The sequence below is a fragment of the Cyanistes caeruleus genome, chromosome Z, assembly GCF_971803275.1.
Source record: "Cyanistes caeruleus chromosome Z, bCyaCae1.hap1.1, whole genome shotgun sequence".
Lineage (NCBI taxonomy): Eukaryota > Metazoa > Chordata > Aves > Passeriformes > Paridae > Cyanistes > Cyanistes caeruleus.
The window spans coordinates 26462786-26488128 of NC_141732.1; the positions used below are offsets into that span (position 1 = coordinate 26462786).

General features: G+C 42.1%; 1 protein-coding gene across 1 annotated transcript in view; it reads left to right on the forward strand.

Annotated features, from left to right (window-relative positions):
- FEM1C (fem-1 homolog C) overlaps positions 1-25343 on the forward strand; it is an 81542-nt gene that overhangs the window by 53696 nt on the left and 2503 nt on the right. The window contains exon 4 of the mRNA XM_086869358.1: positions 17292-17424. Within this exon, the coding sequence (XP_086725484.1) occupies positions 17292-17424 (133 nt within the window). The remainder of the gene's footprint in view (positions 1-17291; positions 17425-25343) is intronic.

Genomic DNA, 25343 nt, shown 5'->3' on the forward strand with positions numbered 1-25343 from the left:
TAGCTGAAAAGTTAAAAAATAAATATAAAAACTTCCAGTTACTTTTGTAAGCAGAAAGGCTTCAGTAAATGGGGCTGTGATGCCTGAGATTATGTATGAACAGCTGTTCAGTGTGTGATGGCCATGTCAGCCCATGGAACCACATGGCTGTTGGTGCTCCTTGTGGTGCTCAGAGCACAGCATCTGCCTGGGGTGCCAAAGCCTTTCCCCCAGGCACATAGGGAAAGGGATGCTGTGGAAAGTGCTGCAGGTGTTCCTTGGTTAACACTCCTGTGGAGCAAAACAGTAAAGGCAGCATATGTCTCTGCTCTTTTCCGCTAGCCTTTAATAGAGCATTTTCCTTCTACTTTCAAAACCATACTATACAATACTCTGAAAGTACTGTCCCCACTACTTTCAAATAAGTGCATTTTTAGAGTATGAATGGTTATAGTCTATGTATTTTTGTCTCGTATTCCCCTGGTTTTTCCTCTTGTAGAAATCTTTCAAAACCTGTATTTAGGTCTGTCATTAAGTGTTGGGTATTCAAGGGTAAAAGCAGGTACTGTGTCAGCTTGACCCAGGCTGATGACTCTCCTGCTGCTGAGTCATGCATGAGTCCTTCCATGGTGGAAGGACAGGCTGAAACCGAACTGAAACACAGCTGTGTTTTCTGTTTGCTCTTTAAGTGATACCTTTTTTGTCGTCCTAAAACCAAAAATTTAAGACTTTAAATTTTGACTTGAAATGTCATTTCTGGCAAACAGTTTTAGTACTACACCTTGGCAGACCTCCTGTGCCTTTTGCAAAAGAGCAAAACTAGCTTAATCCTGTGTGTTTGGAGAAATACACTTGCTAACCCAGATTGCTTCTGACCCAGATGGCAGGCTCCTGCCTGTCTGGCTTCGTTTCTAACAAGTCAGCTCCCACAGTTTGGGCAGCAGCCATAACCCCCTTTCTCCAGAAAGGTATTAGGCACTTAGGTGAAATCTAGGTCAGCCAAACTGGGGGGAAGAAAAATCAAAACTTGTGTCTGAATAAAAATGTAGAAACACTGCATTTGAAAATGAAATTTCTCTGTTGAAGAAATCTCGGTTGTGACAATTCTGTTAAAGTAGGACTGGCATTATTTCCCTAATTTTCAAGTTGTTCAAGTTTCCTTATTTGTTTGTTGAAAATTGAGTGAGCAGTTTGCCAAATGTTATGCCATCCAAGGCTGGTAAGTGTTGCTTGTGTCTATAAAAGTTTATTTTCCCATTTCCAGTGGACTACATTTTGAGAGTTCAAGAAGAAAAGTTGTTTGTGGAGAGTCACAAAGGTGCTTTCTTTGATGACTTCAGGGATTTTTTTCTTTTTAATTGCCCTTCACAGACTACACAAAAAAAAAATTTCCATTAGTATTTTATTTATTTGTCCTAGTATAGAAAAGTAGTACCATCAGATCTTCACACAGGCCACGTTTGCTTTTTGCCCTAAGTGTTGTTCTGTAAATAATATACTTATTATTTAAATATTTTTACTTTTATAAAACCACAGGACAAGCCTTCTGTCCATCGGGTATATTTCAGTGATGCTATAACAGAAAACAATGAAGATTTCAATGGACTCACTGTCTCAGCATCTTAATATAATTTAACCAACAGGATATGACAAGAAGATGCAGCTGACTTCTTTCAGTGTGTAACATCTTTAAGGCTGCAGCTGATTTGTGTAAACAGTTATTTACTCAACAATCTCTTATACAAGGAGACTTCCTATGAATTGCATAATGTGAGGCAGAAAAAACACAGTGAGCAAAAGTATTACTGGGAGAGCCTAGAGCAGGAAAGGAAAACAATAGATTATTTTCTCGCCTCTGATAACCGGCAACAGTGTGTGTTGCGAATATTCATCACAGAAGTTTGGTCTCCCAAGGCCATGGCTGCAAATTCAGTTGCTTCCCCACTGCTGCCTTCAAGTTTAGTAGCTCCCCTGACCACTAATTCAGCCTGAGGTGTACACAGAAACTGGGAAGGGTGATTGGGAAAAGCAGCAGTGACAAGTGACAGGCACGGAGCTGTTAACTCTGCACATTCCTGAGCAGTGAGAAAGAGCTTGAAAGCAAAGGAGGGAGGAAACAGGGAAGAGGAAACAAGAAAGCACCAGAAAAAGAAAACGGGCTGAGGAGTCAATGGCAAAGATTGACAAGATTGGGAGTATGGCACTCCCATAAGAGCCAAAGTAGCTGGTTACAGGGAAATGAGGTGTGTTGTCTCTGTAATCTGGAGGAAACCTTTACTTTTCCTTCAAGTTCATACATTCATTTGATACCTGAAGATAAAGATGTTTCTCTGTCTTATTATGACTCAAATCCTGTAATTTTTATAGAGGGAGTAAATCAGAATATATGTATCAATAATTGGTAGCCTCATCACTACATTTCCTGCAATTTGAGCTTTAGATTTCACAGTCCCATAATCATGCTCACAAAAATTACCTGTAATCTAGAATAAAGGTAGTAAAGCTAAAGTAAAGCTTTTTGTTTCCAGATGGGAAACAAAATGCCCACAGATAAACCCACCAAATCAAAGGGTGCAGGGGGGACTCTCCACTGGAATGTCCCTGTAAGAAGGGCTAGGGCTGGGTCTCCACACATCCCACCCCACCACAGCATCACGGGCAGACACATTCCAAAGTGATACAGCAAGCCTCGTGTCCCATAGAAAGACAACGTGATAACTTTAAAAATATGTTGGAGAGAATGGCTGCAGATTTAACATTGGTCTGTAATTTGGGTTTCCCAGCTTTTTCTGGGGATGCTGCATGTCTCCACTCTGAAGCCTTGCAGCACTGAGCAGCACTGCACTCTGGTGATGCCCAACTCAGCTCAATTCAGTGTAGGCTATGCTGCAGTCAGTGTGAAGTGGATTTACACGTTCCTCACCCTGTCTCACACACAGCTGATGCAAAGATTTTTCTACAAGGACTTGAATGCTTCCAGTGACTTCTCTCTGCCTGCAGTCCTTTGTCCTACAAATGTGTGCTCTGCAGAAGGTTGTGGTTTCAGCCCAGATACACCACCTTCGGAGGAGTGACCCGACTGGATCTGTTTTGTCTTTTTTTTTTTTTTAGTTTTCTACTCCTACCCATATCCTGTGTGCTTGCTCCCAGCTTGTTAAACCTTTGTTCTGATTGCAAAGAACTTAATATACTGAGAAGATCAGTTTCTTCACACTCCTACACAGCTTTAAAGATGAACTTTTTATGGGACATTCCAAGTAATAAGAAATCCCCACAATGACTGTATCTGCTGACTTCTATTTTAGAGTTGTGCTATCAAAATCATCCTAGCTACATGTCAGCACAAACAGAGTTGTGCATTTCTTGGGACTGGTAAGTTAGGCTGTGCTCAAGAGCAAAACAACATGTTGTGTGTTTTGCCAGTAGCTTATTCTGGGGAGATTTCTGCCCATAACATTTTCTGGTTTTCTCCCAAGGACCTCTTTCAGTACACTGAAAATAATTGTCTCAATAAGACTCAAGTTCGTGTCCGTATCCCACTTTGTCTTCTCTTACATGCCCTATGGGAAATCCTTTTGGCGTAGGTACCTGGCACTGCAGACCAGCTTGTATCAACCCCTAAAATGATGATATATAATTGAATAAAAGGTGAACTGGGATAGAAATGTGTGGGTAAACAGAAAGAGATACACCGCACAGATGTTCATGGAGCAATTACTTACAGTCAGCAAATGTCTTTATGTGAACATCACAGTGACAAAATTAAAAATGTTTCATCATGCTAATGCTGTGGCAAGGTCATGTCACATCAGAAAAGAGTATTAAGAAGATATTAGTACATTGGTGAGTTCTGAGAACAGCCTGCAGATTTTCTGTTGGTATTAAGCCCCTGGCCATCACATTTATTTTACAGATCCTAGCTTTGAAATTATGGTCTTCTGATGGGAGTGGTAGATAAGCAATCAGTAGATGCTCTGCACAGAACAAGCTACTTGTTCTGCAGTAGCGCTCAGAGGCACAGAATGTATCACCGTATTTCCATAGAGTCTCTGTGTTTAATCAATATTCTCTAAAGACAACAGACTCTAGTGCTTGCCTTTTCGTTCTTTCTCATCCTTTTATTTCATTCTTTGTTTTTTCCACTGTGATCACACAGAACTGCTAAAGAGGAGGAAGTATTATCTGCTCATAGCTTGCCTGTTTCTGCCATAAGTCTCTTGGGTTTAATCAAATGTGTGATTGAGGTGTGAAACTGTGATACTCATAAATGGATATTGTTTTATGTCAGAAGTGTCCTAAGTAAAAAAAGAGGTTATTTTTATGGAGACTGTCATCACATCTTATGCTCCTGCAGGAAGAACAGTCTGAGTTCCATCTTTCAAACACTCTCCATGTCATAAGAGTGCAGTTTGCCCTGATGGTGTGGCCCAGGTGTGCAGCCACATATGGGCAAGGGAGTGAAGGCAGGTCAACTGCATTGCAGAAGGTCTGTCACAGGCAGTGTGTTTCCCTTTTCAGATTCTGTTTTTCCATTGTGTTAGAAACTATTTTGTGCTGCTCAACACTCTTTTAACTCTGTCTCATAGCTGCTGGGGAAGCAAGGACAGTTCTCATGTTGCATCAATGCACAATGCAAGCTCAGTGAGGCAACCTGCTCCTAGCTACTGCCTCCAAACTCCTGCTTTGGGACAAATTAATTCTGTGCCTGAAAGGGGCAGCTGTGTCATGTTGCCCTTCCTCTGCTTCTGACTGGGGTAGCTGGTTTGCCAGCCACATTGGAGACAAAAGGACAGACAGAACCCTGATTTGGGCTCAGAAATCTCTTTTCTGCACCATAAGGAGCGCAGAGAGCTGCCAAGTTCCCTATGAGGGAAAAATCAGTGGATGAGAGGAAAAAAATTTTCAGATTTCTGTTCTATCTCACACGTACCCCTCTCTTATAAAATCTTCTTTGATTCACCATCTATGCTCTGTTTCTTTGTGTCCCAGTTAAAGATTCAGTCAAGACAGAATGACTACCTTGATTTTTGTGGAAGCTCTTGTCAGACAACACATGGCTGTGCCCTAGTTGCCCCAAATGATTCTAGTTTAGGGCTAGGTTGTGTGACTTACCTTATGTGCTTTTCAGCAGTTCTTTACAGGGACCTGCATTTTGGTTGAATGTGCCTTGAAAAAAATCCTCACTCTTATAAATATTTTGACCTGCTGCTGGGCTATAGGAATCTATTCTTAGAGCAAATGATGCTATGGCAAGTGTCCCTGCAATATGACACAGTAGCAAGAATTCTGTCTTCTTTTAATGTGTAGCTCCCAAAATACCTCCTGCACATCCCAAGCCACCTGGCTTTCCCCAGCCTCTTCAGAGCCAGGAAAGCAGCTCCTTCTCAATTTATTTTTCTAGTTCAGTCTGAGGCAAAACCAAGCCAATTTAAGTAGATCTGAAATAACGTATTCAGTCCCAGCTGTCATAACCTATATTGCAGGATATTCCCCTTACTTTTCTATGACACTTTCCCAGTTGCTCTTATGATCTCATTTCCCCTCAGGACTTCCTAAATCCTAATCCCATGACACAGGCTGTATCATGCCCTATATTCCTCTTTGTATATCCCACCAAAGGTGAGTTGTCAACTTGCAAACGTCTGTTTGCACTTTTTTTCAATCAATATGACATGCCATTTATTCAGAGACTAACATTTTTACACACAGCTTTTTCTGACAAGACTTACCTGTGTTTTATTACTGATTTTTGTCCATTCCAATAGCTAGGCATTTTTGGAGCCCATATGTCAAGAGCTTGCTTTAGTTGGAATGTACCCATGCCCATCCTCAGAGATGGGCTCTTCCTTAAAGACCTGAAGACATGGTGTTATAAACATGCTCAGAACAAACCATTACACCTTCAGGAACTGTAAGCAACAGACCTAAAAAAAATCTGAAATTTTTTACCTCTCTTGATCCACGCTTACTACCTACTGATTTCCCGAGTACACTGCAGGCTTGTACATGGCATCCTGCTCGTAATTGAGAGCTGCAAGTGCTGTTTGCTCGAGTACTGAGCCACCTACAAGTTTCACAGCATTTGGTGAATAACTGGAGGATTTGTGTGTTCAGTACATCCCATATGCCATGACTGTCTTCAAGTGGCAATACAGTGACAGCAACAATTTGGCTATTGGAAAGTTCTGCAGATAACAGATTCGCCCCTGGTGCAACCCCACTGACCTGCAGGTGGAAAGGTAGCACACAAGGCTGTAGGATGTAAAGGGGTTCATCCTGCTATCCTGCTTGGGCTCTCTTTGTTCTGCTGCCCTGCTAGGGTGCCACTCGTGTGTGTGTGGCACTGACATGCTGAGGCATGGCTGATAATATCATTTACAGCTCTTCAGCGTGTCCCATGGGCATTAGAAAACTAAATTGTCATTGCTAAAATGTGGGCATGAACAAAAATACTTGCCCCGATTTCTCTGCCATAGTAATCATCATTTCTAGCATAAATTATATTAACCTTCTCCCTCTCATAAAAATTGTTCTAATCTTTCAGGGAGAAAGAACAAGGTAACAGACTAAGTGTAATGTACTGTGTTTTAAAATTTATCACTGTGCCTCAAATTCTTTCTTACTTTATTTTACTGAAAGCCTTTAAGTTCACTATCCTCTTGCACAATGCAATGCACTGATACTTTTGTATCAAGTTTCCCTTACTGGAATGTAAATCCTCTAAAATACCTGTCGTTCACATTTTGCCTATTTCTTCCAGCTAACCTGTTATCTTCCTGTCACCACAGGAGGATGGACCACCAAACATTAGAGTCTGACAGGGGAAAGAAAGGGAGAGAAGGGTGAGCAGATGGAAGGGCAGAGTCCTTCTCTACCCCAGCTGCAGAGTGAGGGATCTGGAGCAGAGCAGTTTCACTCTCTGCTGGCACCTGTTAATTGGGGCGCAGCTTTGAACTCGGTGCTTGTCCCACAGGTGAATGCCCGGAGCCATCTGTCTCCCTAGCCTGCCATGCTGCCTTCCAGCAGGTACTGAATCATCCAGGCAGCAGGGAACGTCTCCAGGAGGAAAGGAAGCAATAGCCTAACACATTCACTGCAAGAATTTGGACCTTCAGTCCCCAAGGCCAGCAGCCTGTCTGCTAGGGCCTGAGCAAAACTCCTTGCTCTAACAGCTTTGGGGTTAATCAAGCTATACCCCTTCTTTTCCCCCACCAAAGACAAAGGTACATCCCTGGCAACAAACACCCTATTTCTTTAGCATGGCCTAAGCCCTTATTTTACCAAAATTCCCATGGGCAGGCTGAAGCTTTCCTGTATGTAATGTAGCTGTGCCCTGGCAGCTCTGACTCGGAGACCAGAGCTTGTATTGTTGCAAAAGTTCTCTTCTGCTGTGCCTGCATAAATAATTCTTTGTTGTGCATGTGTGTTTATGTAGTCAGTCTGAGCTTTCTGAAGTTTCTAGGGGTGCAGGAGGGGGAAGAGGCATAAGCCCCACTGGGATTAATGCTGTCTGGCTGTGCACAGCTCTGCCTTTGTGTGTTTTTCCAGCTCAGTCCTCCCCTCCCTCCTCTCACACCCACTGGCAGAAATGAGCCGTCCCAGCAGTGACTAATTGGACCAGGTCAATGGCAGGGCATGGCTTCCTCTCCTCCTCTGCAGCCCCTTTCCCTTCCCTCTCCACCCAAGGTGCTTTCTGGAGAAGACAGTCAAAGCTGCATGGCTTTGAGGTTTTTCTGGATGGAGTCCTGCATGCCTACCAGAAATGCACGGAACCAGCTGCTTGGACACTGGGCACTGCTGTCCTGTCACACCTGAGCAACCTGCAGCGCTTGGGTTTTGGTGAAGGAGGTGAACGCCACAGAGGCATTCTACATCACTGGCTCCCCAGGACTTTGGTTTAATCAATCCCTGATGCTTTGCATCATGCCTGTTACCATCCATCATGTGTTTAGCACGTGTTTTTAACCAGGTAATTATTTTATCCTCAGGTGAAGCATGTACTCCAGCACCTGTCATTAGCAGCACCACGTGTTCAGTTTATGCTGTAGATCTTCAAGTGCTGTATTTAGATGTCTTTGTCATAAATAGGTGCTCTGTGGAGGCCTCAGACAGCCCTTTGATGGACTCCAGACATGCTCCTCATTGGCCCATTATCTAGGTGTTTACCAGTTGCACTCTCAATCACCTATTACATTAATTGCAACCTTCCAATAATGAGATTTCCTGTTTTTCAGGTCTGTGTGCTATTATTTTAGCCTTCCACAACACATAGACCTGGAATGAGTGCTGCCAATCTGCATTCATACTAACCAAGTGCAAACAGAGCAAACTTCCTGAGAGCTGGGAACGACACTGATGTCTGCAAGGACACCAGGCACTGTGCTGCAGCTTCACCTTCCCTGCACAGACTTCCCCATTACAGAGAAAATTTGACCCCCTAGTTCCACTTTAACCTGCAAGAACTGAGATTTCCTAAGCCACTAGCCAACAGCATCATAACTACCAGCAGTGGTGTTCTCATCACTTCTTTAGCATCTTTAGCATCTGTTTTCTAAATACAGTGTTGCTCAGTCTTTCCCACACAAGATCTCCTGGAAACTTCCTTTTTTTCTCCCATTTATAAATCTCTCCATTCGAAATCAGTTGCTCTATATGCAATTTGCCATAGAAAATATTTTCAGTACCATTTTATTTCTAGAGAAATGTATATATTTCCTATAGGAATAATATGCAGTAAACACATTTTATTCCACTGCATCTGTCATATTGAAAAGTCTGTCTTGGGTTTAGGCATTTTCCTATCCTTCTATGAAAATCCATGCACTGGTTCAGGTTATGAAAACCTTGAAGGATCTGCCTGACTGTTTACTTCCAGAGCATACCCCAATCCCACCCTGCCACCCCGCCTTCCTCACCCTCTCCATTACAGGGCTTCCTACACCTTCAGTGTTTATGCCAATGAAGTCGGTGGAGGAATCCTTTCTGCCAAATGAAGTCTTACTCATTAAGCAGCAATTTGTTGTTATATTTAGCACAGGTTTCCTCACTAGGCAGACTCTGCAATGTATCCCAGAAAGTACCTTTGGTTTCTGTGGGAGCTTTGTGTGGGTTGCTTAGGAAATTCTACCTTTGTGCATGTTCTCCACCGAGGACCAAGCTGGAGCAGAGATGCTTCAGTGAAGCTTTTGACTCAGCTAGCACTGAAATTATTCCAGCTCTGGCAAATAAATAGCAGCATGGTAAGAAGTCTGGGAAATCCAACACAGCAGACACTAGAAAACACCAAGGAAACTACAATGGGAGCAGGAGCTAGGGACCACGGGGCACTGACTGGGCACACTGGAAGAGATATCTATGCTATGATCTGCACAGAGAGGCAATTATATGCCCAGGACCCTCCACACCTAGGCAGTTTAGCTGGGGCTAATCATCAGACTGTCCAGAAAAGTCCTTTTCCTGGCCCAGTGTGGGCTAATGTCTCAGTGGGATGCTGTGTTTTGGTGTAAGAAAGAATGTGTGAACAACACGTGGAGGGGTCAGAGGGCTGGGGTTAGAGCAGAGCAATAGGGTGTGAAGGAGAGATAGAAGAGGCTGTGCTTGCACATTGAAGTCATTCCTCATAGGAGATGACAGTTTATAGTTATTTTACAGGCTTTAGAAATACATATTTATTCAATAATAACAACAGTTAAAAAAACCTATTAAAATCATAGTGCCTTCTTCTGGGAAAATGAAAGATTGGATATTTTTTTTAGGCTAAATACATCATTCCCTCTTCTTATCAAATATGCAGCATGTTTCCTACTCCTCATCCCTTCTACAGGGTCTTTCAGTTCCTTTTAAAATACTCCTCTTGCTAAGAGCAGAGAGATACATCTGATAATTGTATCACAATAACATTCCTCAATGGCTACACGAACAGTTCCTTTTTCTTCTTCTCCTCCTCCTCCTCTTCCTCCTCCTTCTCCTATTCCTTCTTTCCCAGCTTAAGTGACATCTACTTTAATGCATTTCTGGAACTGCTGAGGCTTCAGCTGAGACCTAATGCCACATTTGCTGTCTTCTGAGAAACTGGGAGTGAGAATTTCATGTTTCTCCTTTGTTCTACAGTGGACAACACTAAATGAAGGGGAGCAGCCAGCTGTAAACTACTCCTTGCCTGCAGTATGAGTCATGTTTCTAAGCAGATTTTTCTTTTTTCCTGGTAAAAATTAATAAAGCAAGTCTTCAATATCAGCAGAAAACACCATACATTTCCATTCCTCTTAACCAGAATGAGTATTTACCTTTTTCCTGCAGTGCAGCTTGGATCAAATATACTCACACTGTTGAGGGAATACTCAGTTGGCAAAACAATAGAAAGATCACAGCAGAAAACAGACAATTATCACAGCTTCTTGGGAACCAGTCACTAAATCTTATTCTTAAAAAAAAGGAACATATATGTACATCATCACTGAACACAGAACAATTCCTTCTTTCAAAAAGGTATTGCTGTATAAAAGACCAGAATAAGCATTTTATTAATGCATTGCTTTTAATATAACAATTTTACAGCCTAATTGCATTTCAGAAGCAATTATCTCTTGTAATATGTGCTCTGGATGTAATGGAGACAGAAAAAATGTCTCTGTAATTAATGACAACTTAAAATCTTCTGCTTTGGGAGCCCTTTGTGTGTCAGACTTTTCACATGCAGCTGTGTCTGCAAGGCTGGTTTGGCTGACAAGGGGCATGGCTGCTGGCTTCCAGGGCTGAACTCCAGGACTAACCCCTCCTGCAGATGAAATGCTTTGCAAACCTGAGAAATGCTACACGGTTTTCCACCAGGATCTGAATGCTGGCACAAAGCCTTCGTTCCCCAGAAATGCTGTTGACCAGGAAAGGTTTGATTTTGAGCCCTACTCCTATCCTTCCAGGACAGGAACCACTAAATTTATGTTTTTGTCAACATGATCTTGTTATCAAATCCTTGTTCAACTGAGTTCAAAACCTGCCATATAATTGCATTTTGTATTTTAATTACCGTGTAACCACATTCTTTAAGAACCTTTTTTCAGCAGGGCAGAGGCCCTTGCTATGCTGTGGTAGAAGGCTGGTGGGCATAAGTTTCTGTCCTTTTCTAGACACTCCAATCTGTGTGTGGAGTCTGATTTACAATATACTTAGCTAGCCAAGGTAAAGGGGATGGGTAAATCTAGGTCCCTTGTGGCCAGCTTAACCTGGTGTCAAGCATCCCAGCTTCCTTACAAGCTTTTGTGAAGTGTTAGGATTGCCTCTGCTGTAACTTCACAGAGCTGGCTTAGCATGGCTGGAACAACATGGCCTTTCTGGTTATCATGGGAAGACATCTAGTGAATCACTGAATACTAGAATCACGGAATGGTTTGGGTTGGAAGTGATCTCAAAGGTCATCTAGTTCCAAACCCAAAGAGACCAAGTTGCTCAAAGCCCCATCCAACCTGGCCTTGAATACTTTCAGGGATGGAGCAATCACAGCTTCTCTGGGCAGCCTGTGCTGGTGTCTCACCACTCTGTTAGTAAAAAATTTCTTCTTAGCACCCATTCTAAATCTCTCCTCTTTTAGTTTAAAAATTGTCCCCCTTGTCCTATCATTACCTGTCCTTGCAAAAGGTCTCTCTCCCACTTTTTTCATAAGCCCCTTTTAAGTACTGAAAGGTCACAAGGAAATCTTACAATCATCTAAAATATATATTTTTTTGAAGATTGTGATTCCACATGCACTAAAAGCGATCTCTATCCCTACACAAGAGCTAAAAACCAGTGGGTTTTTTTCTCTGTGGACCAACAAAAGACATGAATTTTTCTTAGGTGACATAGATAGGGTTCCTAATCTGCTGATCACCACTAACAGCTTGCTAGCTAACACATTTATACATCCTACTTCGAAGACACCATCCATATCTACTGCCCAGCATACATGTCCACCAGTTCAAAGCCATATGCCTACTTGAACATCCCTCAGAACCTCTAGGTAATTCAGGCTGAGGAACTCCACCCAGCCAACTTTGCAGTTAGTACACAATTTCTTGTCTGTGTAGAATATATCTAGTGTAGAAGATATCTGGAGTATATCCAAATAGGTGTGCTGAATTTGGGGCTTGCACAGAGATTGTGTGTCCCACGCACTTTGCAGTTGGACAGACACATGTACCTGCCCCACAAGGTGAGCAAAGATTCCTCACCTAATTTTGAGAAGTGTTACATGGGCATATATATAGAAACTTTCTTTTCAGGAGGGATTAAAAAGAACTGATAATTTTTGTGGTGTTCTACTAAAGCTGTTAATTGGGAAGTTATTCTGTACAAAACTGGGCATCAAGCCCCTGCCTTTGCAAAAGCACAATGCTGCTCTTTGTTTTATATTTATTTTTATTTTTACTTTTTTAATGTTATGTCAGAGCATATCTTGGTACCCAAAATAGTGGCTGCAAGCACAAGAGATGAGTGCAGTGGGCTCTGATGTAGCAAAAGTCCACTAGAGGTGGAACAACCTCCTTTGATCTACAGCACTCCTACAGGAAAGCTGTAAAAGTTGCGAAGTTCTCACAGCTACTTAATGAGGTAAATATTGGGTCACCGTATATTTTGCAATGATAACATAAAACCTCAGAAAAATACAGTGTATGGATGAAAGTTCCTACATGAACTATAGAGGGGGACACTATCCTCAGTTGTTTCTCTTTGGACAGATAAATAAACGAATGTTCTGTTGTATTTTTCTTCAATCCAGGAGGCAAAAATGCTCAGAGAAGGTCTGTACTATTTGACTCAGTCCTCCCTCTATGGACTGAGCTGAGAAATAATCACAGCATTCATATCTGAAAGCTGGAGTTTGAGATCAGACAAAAAATTCTGTCTTCTTCTGTCTTCCTCTCTGTGTTCTGCTTGGTTGGTGCAACAATAATGTTGCTTACAGACATCTATAAAATAATAAGGTGGTACCCTAAAATTAGATCAATTGGGCATTTACCTTGTAGCTGTGGATCTTACTGTAATGGTGAGGTTAAATCAGAACAGATGCCTCTTGGAAGTTTCCCGAGGGCTTCTTTGATGATGGCTCAGTCTCACTTCATTCACAGAGAAGGGAGGTCCAGGCCAGGCACTTCCTGAAGGGAAACAAATGGTTCTGTTATTCTGCCTGCTCTGTGAAGCTCTGGGCAGCTCTGAACCCTAGTTACATGCACAGATCAGTTCATGGCTGATGTCTCTGTAGATATTTTCTCATGGTAAACAGGGCCAAGACCCTGGGTAGTCCAGGAGTAAAAAGCCTCAGGCACTTCCATTACATGCTCACATAGCTGGAGATGATTTCTAGTTTCTTGCCAGCATGCCTTCTGAGTGCTTTAGAACGGTGTGGTGCTCTGTTCCTGTTTTGGCTTTTCTTTTTCGAGAAATTGTCTGCCCCACACCGTGTTTAGGCTGTGAAATTTTTTAATGTGTTTGCCATACTGCAGCAGAACTCATCTGACAAGTGGGGTTTTTTATCAGTGAAACCTTTTCCTCATGACATGCAACACTTCATGAAACTCATCTGGTACTAATACTGCAGCCAGTAATGAAAAGAACATCAGAGGTAAATAATAAATTACCAGAAAACTCAGATTTTGCTGTGCATCATGGTTTGATCAGGTACACCAATCACAGCTTGCCTAAAATCTTCATTCATCAGGCAGCTCAGCAAAACCAATGGACAACCACTGAGTTGATCTGAAATATGCAGATCTGGTATATCATGATGTACCTCTTGACACACAAACCACTGGAATATCCCTGTCTTGAATGGGTCTCTGCTGAACAGAGAGGAGGAGCTCTAAACAGAGGTAGGGATTTCATTTCTGTGATGGTTTTGCATGCGATGGAGTTAAATTCCTTCCCAGTAGGGGTGTGGTTTGGATTTGTTCTGAACACAGTGTTGATAACATGGGGATATTTTTGGTATTGCTGAGCAGGTCTTACACAGAGCCAGGGCCCTTTCTGCTTCTCCAACCACATCAGCAACCAGGCTGGCAGAGCTCAAAGATCTGGGAGAAGACACAGCAGGGACAGCTGACCCCAGCTGACCAAAGGGATATTCCAGAGCATCATGCTCAGTAGATAAAGTGGGGTGGAAGTAGGAGGAAGGGGGAAATGTTTGGAGTGATGCTGTTTGTCACCCCAAGTCACCATTATGCAAGATGGGCCCTGCTCTCCTGGGGATGGCTGAGCACCTGCCTGCCATGGGAAGCAGGGAATTAATTCCTTGCTTTGCTCTGCTTTTGTGGGCAGCTTTTGCTTTTTCTGTTAACCTGTCTTTATCTCAATCCACAGGTTTTCTGGCTTTTAACCTTCCAATTTGCTCCCCAGTCCCGCTGGTGTGGAGTGACCAAGCAGCTCTGTGGGGTTTAGTTGCTGATTTGAGTCAAACCATAACACATATTCCTAGATGGCATATTTGCACTTCTCTCTGAAATATTTGACCTTTCCAAACTGCATCACATGGTTAGAAGTGCAGTGCTCAATCTTTTATTGTTTTTTGCTCAGCTGTTTCCAGCTTCTGTGACCTCTACATTGCGTAGATTTATCTTTCTCTGGATCTACCCATTCCCTCTAATTATTGGGGGTTTGGATTTGTTCTTTTGTTTGGGGTTTGTGTGTGTTGCAGGGGGATGGTTTGCTTGTTTTGCTGTTGTGATGTGTCACTCCTCCCTGCCAGAGTCCTCCACACAGTATTCCTATGAGTTTTCTTCCCTCAGCAGCTCTAGCAGCTTTCACTGTTTTGGCACTTCAGCTCTATTCTTGTTCAATCTGTTTGTTTGTTTGATTGATTCATTGTTAATATTAGCAAGTATGACATTGCAGCAATGAAAGTTCTTCCATCTCTCACATTCTTCTCAGTTGTGACACTTGCTGTTTGAGTTTTAGAGATCTGTTGTTTTCTTTATCCATTGCATTGTACTTCATAAATTGATCTTCTATTACTGGTGTGTCAAAACATGTCCTAAAGCTCATACAGTAGAAATACTTCCATTTGGTTCTTTTAAAAGAGTATTTTGCTTTTTTTTTTTTTTAGAAATGAATAATTAGATTAATTGTTCTGTTTACTGTATCTATCCTACCTTCAGCATCCTTCCCCCTTTTTCTGATTAATGATGCAGAATGCAGTGAAATAACTGAAGGCACTTTCTGCAGGAAACTGGAGGTAATGCTTCCTGTGCTTTCATCTACCCTCATGCTCAAAACTGCATCTGATGTCTGTGTCAGCATGCTCTGACTTTCTGTGATATTCCCCTAGTCTAATGAAACTCCACTGAGTAAACAACTCCTGTAAATGCACCTTTGTATCTTGGGAAAAATGACATATGTACATATATAAAATTATGTATCTTGTCAGCATTGCACAGTCTGTGCCAGTGTGCAGTTTCATCCAAGCAGCACTAACAACCACTGAAATCTGGAAGATGACCATTTCACAGTTCATCCCAAGCACAACAATGACTCTAAGAATTGAAATAAGGGTGAAGATTCCTTCCACCTGGAAAGACTCGTTCTCCAGCTGTCTAGCTCTGATTCAGCCTTGCTGTCATGCTCATGCTGGGCACTCCTCAAGTGGTTACTCAGTGAAGATGTTCTGTTTTGTGCCAATTTGCTTTCTTTAGTCTAGTGATGGATTTTGTTTGCAAGGTAGCCTGATTTCTAGATTAACAGTATACTAGAGAGCTGCTGAATTTAAACACTGACCTTTAGCTTTCCTACCACCTCCACTGATACACAGTTCGGTTAGATTCATAGTGAAATTTGAATAATTACTTTTTGTAAAACCAGAAAACATTTCCTTAAGTCAGTAATGTAGCAAACAGACTGATTTTATTAGTTTCACTTCATTTATTTTAATAGCAATGAACCCCACTGCAGCCAGTTTGGGGAAAATCTGTCAGCTCCTCTTTTTTTAAAATGTAGAAATTGCTCCCCAAGAAGCTTGAGGAGTTTGAGAAATACTAGATTATTTGCTGTATTTGCTGAAATTCACATGATTTGCTCTCATGTTATGGAAAACATAAATGACAAGAATGTTACAACCATATGTCCTTGATCTAACTTTTCTGTGGTTCATAAGAAAACACATATTTAGCCTGTATCTAAGCTTGATCTATTTTATGTGGTATAGAGGAAAGAGAGTAAATTGCAGGCGAAGTAAATGTTAGACTAAAATAAAGCTCCAGAGATTAGGTGGTACTTTAGTGCTGTGATATTTCTACTCTGAGAATCAGTATAGTATGAACTATCAGAATAGTATGAACTACAGTTTGAGCTCTGACCCCAAAAATCCTTATTAATAGTGCAAGTGGCTGCACAAATTTCTAGCACATGACAGCACAAAATGTTACTAATGGTTTGTGAATGCGTGATCAGTTTATCGGCTTTATTAAATTGAAATTGTCTTATCTGCTTTCTGACGATTCCTTTCTTCCAACACCCAATATTTGTGCATCAGAGGAAGTATGGAAGCTGTGCAGTTGTTAATTTACAACATGATGATCAAGCAGAGCTGTTGGCTTGCTGCCATTCCTTCCTTCCCTACTGTGTGGGTGTCAGGCTGGCAGTCCCTGAGCACAAACCACAGCAGACCTTGGGGAAGCAATGCCATAGGAAAAGGGATAGCCAAAGGCATAGCCAAGGGATAGCCAAAGACACTGTTCAAGAGCTATGCACAGGATAAATCAGCTTTAATGAATGCACTGAGAAAGAAGGAGAACTAATTCCTACATCTTGAATCTGAATAACATGTCAATTCATTACACAGGATATAAACAAGTAAGTAATTCAAATAGGAACTGTCTATTAGTGGGGAAAAAATTCCAGCATTATTTCTGTGGCTGAGCAGTGTAGGCAGGATTGCTGAAATCCATTGTGCAGATCTCCTGAACTGCTCTGATATTTGTGTTTTTTATATTTATTAATATTTTGGCAACTTCCTCCACACATGGTTAACCCTAACATTATTTGTCATCTGAACTCTTCATAGTATTGTACCATTGTTTCAGCAACTGCTTAAAAATAAGGATGAGCTATTATTTTTAAGTAAATGTCTCAGAACTAGTCACTGCTTTGAAATGTTTTTCATCTTGTAGATCAAAGACTTATGGCTGGATCTCACTTTTATCGTGTCTTTGTTATGGCAAATCTCATACTGACATCGCATATTGTCCCTCTCAATTCCTTATACACACAGTGGACACATGAATCCCAAAGTTGTGGAAGCACTGCTTTCCATGTTACACCAAACTAAAAGCTGTCTCCCTTTCCTCTAGATGCACAGCTGTGCCACACACTTAGTGTCCCACGGGCTTGCAGTGCCTTGCCTCTGGAAATGAGCCCACTGGACGGTGTACTGTACAGCACGGTGACTTCAGCCACTGGGAGCAACATGGGAACATCAGCCAGGTGCTCAGGTTTCTCAGGCTATTTAAAACTAAAGCCCAAATGTAGATTCCCAAGGCCCATGAGGTTTGTCTTGAGATATTGAGGGAGCTGATATTGATAATGGCAATACCTAGTCTTCTGGATTTGGATAACGACTTTCTTCTCGTTCTTGGTCAGCAGGCACGCCTTATTCTTTTATGAAGGAATATTCCCATAAAACAGTTTCTGATTCCTGCTTGCTTGGGAAAGCCAAACTAACTGAGCAGTCTGATGACTGTTTGTGGGATGGCATTGACATCTTGGGATTTGCCACGTGATACAATCTGGCTGTGGGTGCAGGTTCCTTTGTGCTGGGACAGACTGAAAAGCAAGCGGATCCACATCTCCCAAATGCACTGATTCCCATCCAGCTACTGCAAAACACATCCCTCGTGCTAGCCCTCTCTGCTGTGTGTTTAGCAGAGTGAGACTTCTTTTGGCTAACTGTGCAACAGATTTCAGGAAAAACTGGCAGCCTAGAAGCAGAATATATCAATCAATCAATCAATCAATCAATCATAAGGAAATAAATAAATAAAGATTCACACATATCCTTGTTACTACTTTAGAAGAGCTCTGGGACCACGTTAGCCTGGGTGAAGTAGGAAAGAACGAACAATAAAGGTGAAAAGCAAGCTGATGTATGTAGGTGGCTAAATGGAATTAAGTGTGTAATTATGTGGCAAGGGGGTATGGTTATGAATCACAAATGGTCCTGCCGTTTTTAAAACAAATGCTGCAATGAAATAGACCACACTATCACTTTAAATTATATATTTAAACTCAAACATTATTTGTTTCTATCAATCTTGGTTGGCTATAACTTTTTTTTTTTAAGAAGCATATAACTGTTAGGCATGCATTATGCTCTGTTTTTCAGAGCACTCTACTGCTGAAGCGTATTATGAGTCACCTAATTGAACAGGGATGTGTGTCATTATATAAGGAGAAAAATAGATTAAAAGTACCACCCAAAATGCCAATGTGTATTCTGATTTTGATTGCAGTAAATAGACTTGGAAATAGCTTATTTATTAAAAAAAAAAAAATGTTGAAAATCGGTTAGGGATGGAAGTTTAGGGGACATTAGTTTAAAAATAATAATTGAAAAAAAAATTAATACTGGAAAAAAATATTCTTGCATCTAGTGATCAAATAAAATTTCAACATCTTCTGGCATTTAAGATAAAGAAAAAATTCTCCTCTTTACTCAGCCACAAAAGAACCTGGTATTTTCATAACACCCATTAGGAACAAGTTGCCTAGAGAGAAGGTGATGTTTCCAGTAGAATTTAGAGACACTACAGCCGAGGATGATTTAAAAAATGTGGACTGTAGCCCTAAGGTAAAGACGGAGGCTGTGTAATTGCTTACGTTATATGACTGGGTGTGCCCACACCATGGGGTTAATGCTAGAGGCAGTGACAAACAGCCCATTATCCTTTTGGTAAATCCATGACTGATAATGATGTCAGAGCTATTAAAAATAATAAGCTGCTCGTATCTGACAAAGAACTTTAGGTAGATGTCAATCCCTTATGCAACACTACCCAGGGTGATGGGAGGGGTGAGAAAACCTTTCTCCGTGTGGGAATGGCAACCGCGCTGGCACAGGGACTCAGCCCTGCCTGCCACCACTTCTCCAAGCATGGCCTTACAGTTTCACCACTGGCTGTTAGGAAGGCCACCAGTACCACCAAGGTTAACAATTTCCTCCAGTGCAGCGTTGCCAGCAGAAGGCTCAGCCTGACATTACTTAAAGCCTGAATTTTCCATGCTGGAGCCAAGTGCCGTGGCATTGCCCAGCACGCTGCATGCCTGATCCAGAGGTTTAGGACAGACAGTCTATGTATTGTTCAGCTTGGAGCTAGGTCTGTATATGGTGGGCTCAAACCACTGCTCTTGGTCACCTTCCTAACCATTCCTTGCTTGGGGTGGGTCCTCACTCCCTAGCTGCAACTTCTCAGGATAAAGATCTGTGGTTTTAGCCTACAATTGATTATCCCTGCTTACTGCTCCTCAAACCAGTGTTAGCAGCTTTTGTAAGTTTTTGAAGGATGCTTTACACCCTGGTGGCACTTGAAACCCTGGAGCCATATCAGGACCCAGCTGGAACACCGCTGAGTAAGCAGTGGCATACAGCCCTGACAGCAGTCTGGAGTCTGCATGTCAGATGGGCTGAGCAGGCAGGGGACACATGAGGGTAGGCAGGTAAGAAGAGGCTATTGAAAAAGGAGATGACTCCATTTTTCAGCTGCCATCCCTCTCCTTTGGCTGATGCTTGGGTTCTGGAGGACAGCCTGCCCCAGCCTTCCAGCACCACTGAGCATCTGTGGGTGATGGGTGCCTCCCTCCCATGGTGATATGGACCCATTTCCCTCAGCATCAGGAGACATCTGCACTGCAAAAGGCCAGAGAAAACAAAAGCAAATGGTAGACAGGGCAAGTGTGTGGGTCTAGTTTTTGCTTCATGTGCCTGTTTTCTAGAATTCATTTTCCTTCCAATGAGGGAACCGGTGCTGCTGCTTCTCTAACTGCTCTTTCCTCCACAGGAATAAATTCCCCAGAACATTTTCACTTGCTGGGTTTCAGGTGGACTTGGACTTGGTCTAATATAGCTTGGCTGCTGTAGACCTCTCCACTATTAATAACTCTTCAGTTGCTCGAGGACGTAAGGTCCTTCATACTTCTCAGTAAGTTATATTTATATGGTACTTATATGACGCAGCGAGTTTGTAAAACCCTCAGCTGCAAAAACAGAGTGTGTTGGGATCAACAGATTGAATTCAATCAAGATCCTCACTCTGATTTCAAATCAGACTGCACTTGTTGACACAGATTACTGCTCATGTGCCTTAAAGCAAACCTTACCTTTGAGAGTTTCACATTTAATAAACATGTAAGGAGAGCACACAAACATTCCTGGGTACAACTACAGACATAGATTGATTTATAACTACATAGCTACTGAACCACATGAAATAAACATTCAGGAAATACATGAGCTGAAAACCATACTGAAAAATGCATGTATGAACTGGTATGTGTGTGTGTGTTGTGTACAGATCAGCATGTGCCAGTGTGAGGGCATTTGCACACAAACACTTGCACTCAAACACAGATGGATGGTGCAAGGGCTTCGTACAGCTCTGGAGGGCTTGCCTTTTATGTTAGCTGGGCTAACATATAAATGTCAGGATCTGACTTTTATATTAATGACAAAGAGTTGCTTGTTTCAGAATGAGCTTTGGTGGATGAGTTAATTAAAAATAATAATAGTTTGCCAGCTGCTAATTAGGAAATTAATTAGTCATACAGTAGAGTTTTACTTCTGCATGGGAGCAAGCTGACTTCAAGTTGTCTCAGAGGAGACTGGCTTTCACAGAAAAGAATAAAAGCTGATTATTGATTAGTATTTTTCCTTTGAATAAGAGGAGATCTGTTCCCTCAACAAAATAAAATCATCTTCATAGAAGAGATGTATGTTATCTCTTTTGGCAGAAAAGAGCTTCTGCAAGCTTCTAATGATCAAAACAGGAAAGAAAATGCATTGATGTAAAGTTAGTTTAATCTACTTGGTCCTGTGGTGTAAAAAACAGTTGCATGAAACCAACTGCTCTTTGAATGGTAAATGAAACACTAAAATGGGGGATTCTATCAGTAACTTCTTGCCTCTATCAGCACAACAGTAAGCTGCATTTAATGTCAACACCCTTAGAGCCTCCTCCTTGAAGTCTTTGCTGCTTTCTATGTCCACCATGGTGCTCCATTATGCACCATGCAAGCATAATAAGGAAAGCAAACACTATGCTTGTGGTTTACAAATTGTGTCTGAAGATGTAATACTTGGGAAGAGACTGCCTCGATAACAGTACCATTCCAGGCAGTTCCAATTTAATTTCCTACCTAAGAGCCAACACAACCTCATAGAAAGCCATGCTACCATAAAAATAATTCTTGACAGCTCTGAGGTGCAAGATACAAAGTACAACCTGTGTGTGAAGATAGGTGTGTTAATTATAATACAAAAAACACAAATAAAAAGCCCAGGAAAGCAATTGTCCCATGTACTCAGAGCTGAAATTATGTCCCCTGTACTCAGAGCCCCAAGGGACAGTGATGTGGCCAGCATCTCCCATACCAGAAATCAGGGTTTGTGCTACAGGGTGATGTGGTGGGTACAGAGCTGGAACTGTCAGGGAGGGGAAATACACAGCTTTTCACAGCTCCAGACTGTTCCTGAAGCACAAATGCTTAAATCAAACAGAGTCCTGGCTTTAGATGGCATATGCTGAGTGAGACTGTGAATCCATGCAGGCATCAAAACAGGTCTCTCCCTGACAACAAATGTGATTAAAAGCCCTTTTAACAAATATGAACAGCCTACGCGTACCACAGTGTTAGAATAATTTTGCTTTTGAAATCAAATTTAAGAACATAAACCATGATGAAGTTTCAAATAACCATCCTACTAGGTATTTCAAAGAAAAATCCTACTGATAATGCAGGGACTCCAAGCCTTTGGCCATCAGGGGACAAAATGTTTATCTTATCAGCATTTTGATAGCTGGCACTGGTGTATTCCTGTCTTTTGAGGATGCAAGTGTGTACTGTGGAAGCACCAGCCAGTGCCACCTACCTTCCTGCTCTACTCCTGAGCTACACACTTGAGCACTTGCAGGGGACTTTCCAAGTATTCTAGTCACTAGGATGATAACAGAAAATGTTACATAATGGCATTTCAATTGGAGGAGGTGAAGAAGTAAAATCCTCTAATTTTAACATAAGAAGAGTGATACTGCCAAACAAAATAAAATCAAACACTCAAGGAATTGTGTTTCATGTAATATCTTTTGTAAGGTAATCTTTGTGGACAAAAACATACCCACATGTATTATTGCACGTGTGTTATTGCAGCTGAAAGGAAATATTTAATTTCCAAGTCCTTACCCAATGCTGACACCTGGTCATAGGCTGATCTCTTGCCCTTTATTTGAGTTGTCCTACCTTTTATGCTCTAGTAAAAGAGGAAGAGAACCTATATTAAAAATAAAAGATCATAGTTCCAGCTATCACAAGCCAGAAACAACAGCAGTGGATTGGAGAGGAGTCACAGAGGCTTTGCCATGACAGGTGTGGATTTGCATTAGCCTGGCACATTCCTGCTCCATGAGGCTCGCCCCTCCTCACAGCGGCAGGCAGAGAGCAGCTTCTGGTTATTTAATAAGTTTATTTTAAAAAGTGGTTATTTTAAGATGAGCAATTTTCTGTCCCTGGACTGATAAGCATTCAGATCATCATACTTGTCAGTGAGATGGCAGCAGTTGCTTTTTTGCACCCATCATGCAAAACGGCAAAATTATGTGTCAGAGTCCCCGGGTTGAAATTGAACCTTTTGTGACAGCTTTGCCAAGCAGGCATTGCCTGAACTGCTCTAGTAACATGGTAATGAGAGAAAGCATGTCTGAAAGCTGGTGATGGAAGATCAAAATGAGGAAACATAAGGTAAGTCAGTCTCAAAGGTGAAAGGGTTATCAGATTATGTTTTGTAATTTTTTCATTCTCAGTTGTGACTGAGTCCTGGGAGGCTGTAGAACAGAGCTCAGAGAGGTTTCTTCCACGAACAGACCTCATCTTCCTTATGGACAGCATGGTGTCTTCATGAGTATATCTGATTTGGAGGGTATACTGATTTTGGATGAACAAAATTGGTACTAAGGGTCTTCTAAAATCCTTGCCAAAGCAAAGAGAGAGAAGTTGTGTTGGCCTTAATACTGTCAGGTTCACTTGGTATCTTATGTAGGTAAAGTCTTGAAATATTTCTTTTCTAATCCATTCTCATAGGTAAAGTTTCACCAGACCAATCTTGACTCCACAGCATTTTATACTCCTGTGAGCTCTCTGCCCAGACCCAGGAGGAAAAGGAAGGGGCTGTGTACTCTGCAGTGGAGCTTCAGGAGTGGGCTATGGACAACACAGCGTCTTTCTGTTGACAGGTTTTGACATCGCTTTGGGGCCACAGAATCTTAGCAAATATTCCTTTAACCATGTGGCTCTCCAGTTCTGTCCCCAAACCCAGGGATCCCCAGCTAAAATCACTGCCCAAAGCCTGGTGTGTGGAACAAGAAAGTCATTCCAAGGCTGAGTTGTGTGTCAGTACTGAGACTCCAGGGAAATTAGCAGTGCTATTTTCAGCTGAAACGTGATTTCAACCAACTTTGAGTGGCGTGCTGACTTTTTGTTTTCCTTGTATGCAAAAAAAAATTTTTCCCCTAAAATCACATGCTAGCTAAAGACAGCTTTATTCTAATGTGCTTCCAAAGCCTTTTGCACAGGTTCATAGGAGATTATGCTGAATAAGTGATTTCTGCTTATGCAAAATCTCCTACAAGGCAGGAACCCAAGATAATTTCCTTGTCATTCTTTTTGTAACAAAGAAACCATGACAGAAGACAAGAACATCTCCCACATATTAAAGGAAATAAAAAAGGAAAGAAAATTAATATGTAGTGGAACTAATAGAGATAGACAGGATCTTCTCAGACATGCAACAGCTTCCAGAACCCCAGGCCCCAGCTGCAATGCAGGTGCAGGCAGGATCTGTTCCCAGTGAAACAGCATGGGCAGCTTCTGGGAAAAGTAAGGGATGAAAGCTGGTGAGTTCTTCTCTATCTGAAGGCCTATAACTATGCCATAAGTTCATAAAATCATAGAACTATAGTGTGATAAAATTATATGGGCTGAGAAGGAACCTTGAAGACCCTCTAGTTCAAACTCCCCTGCCATAGGCAGGGACATGTTCCACTAGACCCAGTTTTTCTGAGCCCTATCCAACCTGGCTTCCAGGGATGGGGAATCCACAGCTTCTCTAAGGAATTTGTTCACTGCCTTCAAGGCTGAGGAACCTGGCTGTGCTTTCAGGTGAGCTTTGGGCCAGCTGACCCTGACCTGTGCAAGGCCACCACGAGGCAGCAGCGGCAGCAGCAGGTGACTCCCTGCTGCAGGGGACAGAGGCTCAGCTGCCAGCCTGACCTGCTGCTGCAGAGGTTTGCTGCCTGCTGGGGACCTGGGTGTTGGGAAGGGCTGCCAGAGCTTGACTGACCCCCTGACTGCTGCTCCAGGATGCTCTTAATTGTAGGCACCAGTGACAGTTCTGGGAAACCTGGAGAGTATCCAAAGTGACTACTGAGCTCTGGGGGTGGCAGTCAGGGACGCAGGTGATGTTCTAATTCCTGTCAGAGGGGGTTGAAAGTGTAAGAAGGGAAGAGTAGGTACACTGGTACTGCCTGTCAACAAATCTTTGAGCAGCAGGGTATAGTTTTGGACCATGGGACCCTGTTGGAAGGTCAGTGTCTGCTTTGGAAAGATACAATCCAGCCCACTAAATGGAGCAAATACAACTTTACAAGGAGGATGGTTGTCTTAGTAAGGAGAATATATATATATATATATATATGCATATATATGCATATATAAAAATGCAATTAAGATCTTTGTTCAAAACATAAATATCTATTTAAACTCACACACATTATTTCAGAGAAAGAAGAGGAATAATTTTTGCAGTACAGAGGGCTGAATGCTAAATTATACACCAAGAAAAACAAAGTCCACTGTTACTAAATTTGGTGGAAACTCCCCAGACACACCAGAGTATATATTCCATGGTGTGACATTGATCTAGTGTTTTGGATTCTGTGTGCATGCAGCTCCTGGTTCCACCAGGGTGAGTGCCTGGGGCAGTGACCTTCTCTCCAGGCACAAGACATCTCACTGCATGACCAGCAGGTGACAAACAAGGGTCTGTCTCTGTATCTTTCTTTGCTGCACACGTCCTGCACTGGCAGCTTCCAGTTGCCAAAAACCAACAGGAGCAGGCCACCCAAGGAGTCTCCAAGGTC